Below are 7,461 nucleotides of genomic sequence, written 5' to 3'. Positions count from 1 at the left end.
AATCTTTCTAAATATGTCTCTCTTTATTCATCTCTTCCTCTCTCTCTCTCTCTCTCTCTCTCTCTCTCTCTCTCTCTCTCTCTCTCTCATCTCTCTTCGTCTTTTTTCTTCTCTCTCTCTCTCTCTTTCAGTGACATTAAAAGAACTGTTTGAAGTTCATGAAAAAGTTACTACACCCAAATCTTCTATGGAACACCAAAAAATCCTTTTACAAATAACTGGGTAGGAAACCGGATTGTGCTTTGCTTAACTCAATGGTTCCACTAAATTGTTACACATTATATAGCACATCTACCATATATATATTTTCTTACAATAATTCACCTATTAAGAGAAGAAAACTCCAGTATAGATTCAGTTCAGTGCAATCGTTAGTACAATTCAAAATTCAGTTTAATCATCATGATCATGTGATAACTTTACATACAGAGAACTTGAACATTTCAGTACCACAAAGCTGTACATTTTAACACTGTTCTCATCAATGCATCAGCCTTGAGATACACACAAGGTTGGAAGATTATATTCTAGACATAAACCACAATAAATGATGATGGGAATACAGTTGTCGGTACTACTTGTATATAATATAAAGCACCAAACCAACACAACATAACTATCCGGTACCAAACATTTGCTTTCTTTCATATTCTTTTCCTTTCCAAATGAATACACCAGGATACAAATTATCAAGATAACTTTTCACCTTACAGAACAATGCTTTATAAAGAAATGATTACCTACATAAGATATTGCAATATGCTAAGGTAATCAGGCTTTGCCATTTTGATAAAAAATCTGGATTCTTTTGTGAATTGTAAAGAAAAAGCCAGCTAGTTTATTTATAACACTTTTCAGAAGATACAAAACATAAATTTAGCCGTTTGCAAGACAGTGGTTTATATTATGTACACTACATGTCCAAGAATTTTGTAAATAATTACAGTAATAATGAAACTTTTCATTGTGATCAGGTCCAACACCATGACATTTCAAATAATAATATGATAATATGAAAACAAATTGTAGAAAAACGACATCATCTGGGCAATAATTCATCTTCATATTTACAGGGACACCAACTTCATAAATGTGTCAAACAAACATGAGAGTTTATTCAACAGTACTCTAGCTGTGGTCGCATATATATTTGGATTTTATCCTTCTTCATCTTCTTCACTTTTCCTCATTCAGAACTCCCAGTATATCGCCTTCCCTGAAGATGAAATATTCCTGGAATACAAAAAGAATAGGACCGAAATTAACATTGAGGTACAAAAGATATAAAAAAATTGAGTCTACTATGAAATTTTAGGGTATCATTTGTTCTGCATTTATTTCAAGTTTGGGGAGAGTGTAATTGGTGATGCGGTTAATGACTTCTACCAAATCTACTTCACGACATCCCAGTAAAACACATGTTACATTTAATATCTTTGAATAGATTGTGGGCAGACTTGTACCCATAATAGTTTCATGAACCGCTGCTCAGATCTCTGTTAATTTTCATGATCCTTCCAAACAGAAAACATAATGTACACGTTTGTAACGTTCTGTTCATTTCCAATCCCCAATTCAAAACTAAGTTCAACAAAACTAGAGTCCAATTTCGAGTCCCCTGCTCAGTAAAAATGACAATTAATGTCATGACGAATTAGCAACATTTGCTCTAACACTAAATGCTAAACCTTCAGCTCTCTCATTTAAATTTACCTTCTCTTCAAATGCAACTTTGGTTCCTCCAAATTCTGGGAGAAGAACTTTATCTCCAACATCTACTGCCACTTTGTGCACTGAACCCGACTGTATGGGAAGAGAGATGACAGGATAAGATAATGAATAATTGTCGTAAAATTCTCTACTTTGTTCATTGTAGATCTTACAGCATTGACATGAAAGAGGCAGGATAAAGATAATTTTAAAACATTATCATTTTCCAAAGGAAATACATCGTACAACTGCTTTTCGTTGAGTTATTTTTTCAGCTAGAAATGATACAGGTTAATTCTTTGCAAATCAGAATACATTACCATGTGCATATCACACAGACAAATGTATTCACAGTCATATGGGCCTAGAGTAAGTTTAGAGCAGAATTTCATTGTATTTTATACCTTCAGCAATGGCATACTTGATTTTTGAAATATTTATTTTTAGAAAAGGAATCCTTTCTTTGTAGTTGTCGATGTTCATTTGCAATAAATATCCAAATAGCATAGAACCACAGTGAACCATTTTACACTGGGTTTTAAAAAAAAGTCTTCCCAATCCCATTTTCTTGAGGGGAGGGAGGAGTAGAAAAATAATTTATTTTGTTAAATTTTAGCACAGGTACAATAGAGTGGTGAAGTGTGTTGTCATCAAAAATCTATTTTGGGAATTTCTCAATTTTTTCTTCATTTTCCAAAAGAGCGTCAAAAATAATGTCCAAATGTCGAAAACCAATTGAATAAGTATTGGCTTGAGATATGACCATCTGAATAAACAGATTTCCTCTTGAGGAGAGAGTACTCTTAAGAAATTTTTAAACTTGATTCTTAAACGCGTCTGGGCAATTTTCCTGGACAAGATTTCCTTATGCCCAAGGACACTTCTCATCGTTTTTTGGAGGGCTTCCATGGGCATAGACAGTCTGCATCTTTCAATCTTGTCTTCCAACTTGAAGATTATACGAGTTACCAAAGCATTCCAAAACCATATTGATCTATGTTCTCAGATTTGGTTTGGACGGGGGTGTGCCGCTCAAGCCTCAAAACCCCTTCCCATTTTTTAAGGTCATTTGGGGGGGGGGATTTTTCTCAAAATAAAGGCCCATTTTTCACAATTTTGCAATTTTGCAAAAACAGATCCATGTTTAGAGATATTTTTGTTAAAAATGGGACCCATGTTTAGGGATTTTTGTGAAAAAGTGACCCACTGGAGCGGCACACTCCTGTATGTCCTAATATGTGAGTATCCCCCCCCCCCCCTGGATTTAATGTTCACTTCCAGGTGCCTAAAATTGCATTTATTCTTTTTATCTTACTTTCCTGTTGCATACTCACCGAGTCCCTTGATCCTGCTCCTACTGCAACAACTGTAGCTTGATTGACCTTCTGTTGTGCCTTCTCTGGAATCATGATACCTCCCTTCGTCCTCGTCTCAGGGACAACTCTTTCCACAAGAATGCGGTCAAACAAAGGCTTGAATCTCCTGAAAACAGCAGCCTGATACAATACAAAAAAGCATTTTAACAAATCAGTTCATTGATATGATACATTATATACAACATGCAATGAACAAACATGCCCCACACCATAATACAATTCAGGTTTATGATTTGGGTCACACTCACAAACAAAGTAACACTCGCACATCCCAACTCCTCCTGAGCCAGAACTTGAATTGAAATCACACGCACACAGATTTGCATGCAAGGGACTGATAAACATAAACAACTCAAAAAATCTCTAAAGAATTAAGTCAAAATACACATCAGCATCGACTTTGACTGTAATATAATATTTTTATTATTCATAGTCGCATAACATGCCCGTTCTTACCATTGTGTGTGTGTTTTTTCAGTGATCAGTAACGTTCGAGTCGTCTTCTTTCTCTTTCCAGGGCCTGGGTAACTTTCAGATTGATCACACGTGTTTTGCAATGAAAGAATAGACGTGCGCGTACGTGTGCGTTTATTTGCTTACCCCACCCCCTTTATGTAAAGCCGTCTCAAATATACCTTTTACTTGTATATAATGTGTGTATGTTGTGTTTTAAGAGAGAAAGAGAGCCCATAATACCATAACTCATACACAAAATAGAAAAAATTACATAAATATTGCCTGCTTCTGCAACAACAGGAAACATTGCATCACATCATAATTAACCCAGGGTCCCGAATATTCTAGAAACTGAACAGTCGATTCAACGCTTGTACGGAGAATATCCACATCGGTTATACTAGACTTATGGACGGCCGTTTGTTTGTTTGTTTGTTGTGTATTATCTGTATGTTTGGACAATCAAACCAGTCGCCCCCCCCCCCCCCCCGGCCAGACCCCCACCCCAAGTCCCCAACCTTTTTTCCTCTCTCTTAAAGGGAGTGTAGCTTGGCAAATATTGGTTAACGCCATCTACGTCTACTTTTGATCTTATTTTCAGTACTTTATCTAATTGTTTGCCTCTTCACTTTCAGACATGGAATTTTATTAAAGGTATTACAAAGTTTTGGGAATATTTCATCAGGATTGGATCATGAAATTTAAAATTTGCATTACTATTGTGAAATATAGTGTTAGAACACCCAACTCTAAAAAAATTGGGCTCTAAAAAGCTTTTGATTTGGAGTTATTAAAATTTTAAAAAATAAAAAAATTTACCGGTACTCCCGGTAAATTTGGTATAGCTCCCTCTCAGTTCGAAAATTTATATGTCATCTGAACAGCATAACACATACATAGCACTATTGTCAAAGTGTAATAATTAACATGTTTTGACACCCAATCATATTACCAGACTTAAACAATATATATAATCATGAAGATAATTATTTTAAAGTCGAGTTGCCTTAGTGTAAGATTTTTATACTGTCTCCTAAATTTGAAGAAAAATATACTTGTCTGTACACTGTAATCGCAATATATAATTTTATAATCGATCGGACCGTCACCATCTTTACTGTACTTACGTACGTTAATCTATGAATTTCCTGCGCGGACCGGAATATCCTGTGTTGTTCTCTTCAACTCATTTTTCCATTTCCCTCTCTTAATCGTTTCTGTGTTTTCAACTTTGAAATGCATTTGTTATTGCTCGACTTTGATAATATTGTTGTTCGCCAGCTCTGTGAACGAACGCACATATTGCCTGTATTTTGGTCAAGTCAATTGGCCGTGATGAACTGCAAAGATCTGGCATTGATCCCTGTGAATGTGTATTAGGCCTACGTATAGTACATGTTACGTGTGTACGTGTATTAGTCTATGTGTGTAGGGCCGGATTGGCCAGAAGAATTTCCGAGCACATTTTTTTTAGGGATAATCTCAAAATACTCCCCAAAGTCGTTGTACGGGGACAGTTTGGGTAATCATTTATATACAGAACGTAACATTATTTATTTTGCATTTCTTTATTAAAAATAAAGAAGATACGTTTAATCTTACAAACGAAGATAATTCAATAATAAGGTTGACGACGTTTTCCCGAACAGTCGATTATGTGTATACTGCACATTCTTATTTTGAGATCATCCCTTTGTGAGTATACGGGTACGGTACGCTTGTTTATTTAACCTAATGACCTCTGGTAGAGGTCAGTAATTGCTACACGTGTTTGGGCTAACCTCTCTCTTTCCGTATAATTGAATTATATTCTTCGCCTCCGTCTCATAACCATGCACCAACCGCATTGACCAGGTCCGTGTTATAACACTCTCACTTGATATTCTCTCTCACCCTCTCTCTGTCGCTTCTATATCCCTCTCATCTCCCCCCTCTTTTTGTATCCCTTCTCTCCTTTCTCTCTCTCTCTCTCTCTCTCTTCTCTCTCGCTATCTTTATTTCTCCCATTTTCTTTCCCTCACTCTTTATTTCGCAGTACCCCATACCATTCTACCCTTTCTCTATTTATTTCTCTTTTGATGTATATTGTATATAATCTGTCTCTCTCTCTCTCTCTCTCCCTCTCATCGCATCACCTCGTTTATCCCTTTCTACATATTTCTATATCCATATCACTTGTTAGTCTCTCTCTCTGTCGGTCTGTGACCGTCTGTCTGATGACTGTCTCTCTTTCTTTATCCACACACCTCTCTCTCTCTTTCTTTCGCTCCAACTTTGTCTCTCTCTCTCTAGAAGTTCTCATTCGAGTGATATAGGACCATTTTTTTTTTTAGGGTTATGTAGATGAGGATGATATAAATATGACAAATATAATAGTAATCACAATAACGAGAGAACTTCTCATTCACGTAATAGGACAGTAGTTTTTGGTTGGAGTTTATGACAAGAATAATAATAATCATAAAGACGATAGAAGTTCTCATTCGCGTGATAGGACTTATGTCGGGGTAATGTAAATGAGGGTAATATAATTATGACAAAGATAATAATTATAACAAAAGCAAGAGAAGTTCTCATTCACGTGATAGGACAGTAGTTTTTGGTTGGAGTTTATGACAAGAATAATAATACGTCACAAAGACGATAGAAGTTGTCATTCGCGTGATAGGACCATATTTCTTTTGTCGGGGTTATGTAAATAAGGGTAATATAATTATGACAAAGATAATAATTATCACAAATGCGAGAGAAGTTCTCTTTCATGTGATAGGACAGTAGTTTTTGGTTGGATTTTATGACAAGAATAATAATAATCACAAAAACGATAGAAGTTGTCATTTGCGTGATAGGACCATATTTCTTTTGTTGGGTTATTCAAAATGAGGGAGATATATGACAAAGTTAATAATTATCACAAAAACGAGAGAAGCTCTCATTCACGTGATAGGACAGTAGTTTTGGGGTGGGTTATGACAACAATAATAACTAGAAATGCAACCGTGTCACAACGATGTGCGTGCAATGACGCCGTGTTTCTACGTGTCGAACGAAAGAGCTTCTCTCGGACTATCCAGAGCAATTTGTACGAAGTCTTTAGCTTCTGTAATATTGGAGACAGGTAGGGCGAAAGAAAGTCCTCAATAGTGACCTTGATGGGATGGTAGTGACTATGCCTACGCTGTTTGAAAGAAATTGGGATAGGGGAAAGAACCTAGAAAGGGCTCGCAAGCACTGCGTGCAAAAACAAATGGGATTAGTTGCATGTTCGTCATTGCAATCAAGATCGTTCTAGGGGTCAAAAGCGTGAACCCGATTTGCCCCATAGACAATGCGTGTAATGCATGGGCGGAAAACGTAGAGGATCTGTATTATGACCGGAGTTAAATTGTTTTTTCTCTCTCTCTTTATGTCTCTTTATGGGCCGTATATGGTATCATTGGAAAGAAAATTTCATGGTCGTTATTGTAAACTACTCTTTTTTTTTCTATGATAATCCTATCGAAACATGTGATGTAAAATAGATTTAAAGGACAAAATGGCGTCTTAAATGGCCCCCTTGACCAATTTTAAAAATCCGGCCACGAGGTGCCCTGCGTATTGCATCTCGGAATGTCATTGCAAATTTTCAAGGAAAAAAAAGGATGTTTAGGGGGCGAAAAGTAGTCTGAAAAAAATGACGTCATGGCCGATAAGTGTTATAATCGGGCGGAATTCGTATAGTGACCCTTGTTCAAATGTGATTTACTCACAATTTTCTGTGTAAACATATACCATACTTGGTATCATTCGAAAGGGCACTTCATTGCAGTCAGTTTGACACCATTGTCATCTGCACGCAATGTACTGCACGCATTAAAGGCGCTATTACGTAATGCATAGCAAATTCATCATTTTTGGCGATAACGTTGCGGTGACGTTA

General features: G+C 36.4%; 1 protein-coding gene across 1 annotated transcript; it reads right to left on the bottom strand.

The window, feature by feature from the left end:
- Window positions 1-375: 375 nt before the first annotated feature.
- Window positions 376-3,675, bottom strand: LOC762428 (10 kDa heat shock protein, mitochondrial). Its single transcript, XM_030990778.1, has 4 exons — window positions 3,543-3,675; window positions 3,045-3,206; window positions 1,714-1,803; window positions 376-1,233 (listed from the first exon to the last, which is right to left on the bottom strand). The coding sequence occupies exons 1-4, from the start codon at window positions 3,543-3,545 to the stop codon at window positions 1,177-1,179; spliced, it is 312 nt and encodes a 103-aa protein (XP_030846638.1). The 5' UTR covers window positions 3,546-3,675; the 3' UTR covers window positions 376-1,176.
- Window positions 3,676-7,461: the final 3,786 nt, after the last annotated feature.

Source organism: Strongylocentrotus purpuratus, unplaced genomic scaffold (assembly GCF_000002235.5).
Source record: "Strongylocentrotus purpuratus isolate Spur 01 unplaced genomic scaffold, Spur_5.0 spur5_scaffold_19, whole genome shotgun sequence".
Classification (NCBI taxonomy): Eukaryota; Metazoa; Echinodermata; class Echinoidea; order Camarodonta; family Strongylocentrotidae; genus Strongylocentrotus; species Strongylocentrotus purpuratus.
Note: the sequence above shows the minus strand (reverse complement) of the source record. Positions and strands in the feature narration are given on the sequence as shown.

Excerpts from the sequence above, each read along its gene's own strand:
- LOC762428 (XM_030990778.1), bottom strand. Across the intron at positions 1,804-3,044 it reads GAGCAGGATCAAGGGACTCG|TCGGGTTCAGTGCACAAAGT; the intron begins GTGAGTATGCAA and ends CTTCCCATACAG. Across the intron at positions 1,234-1,713 it reads AAGTTGCATTTGAAGAGAAG|GAATATTTCATCTTCAGGGA; the intron begins GTAAATTTAAAT and ends TTTGTATTCCAG.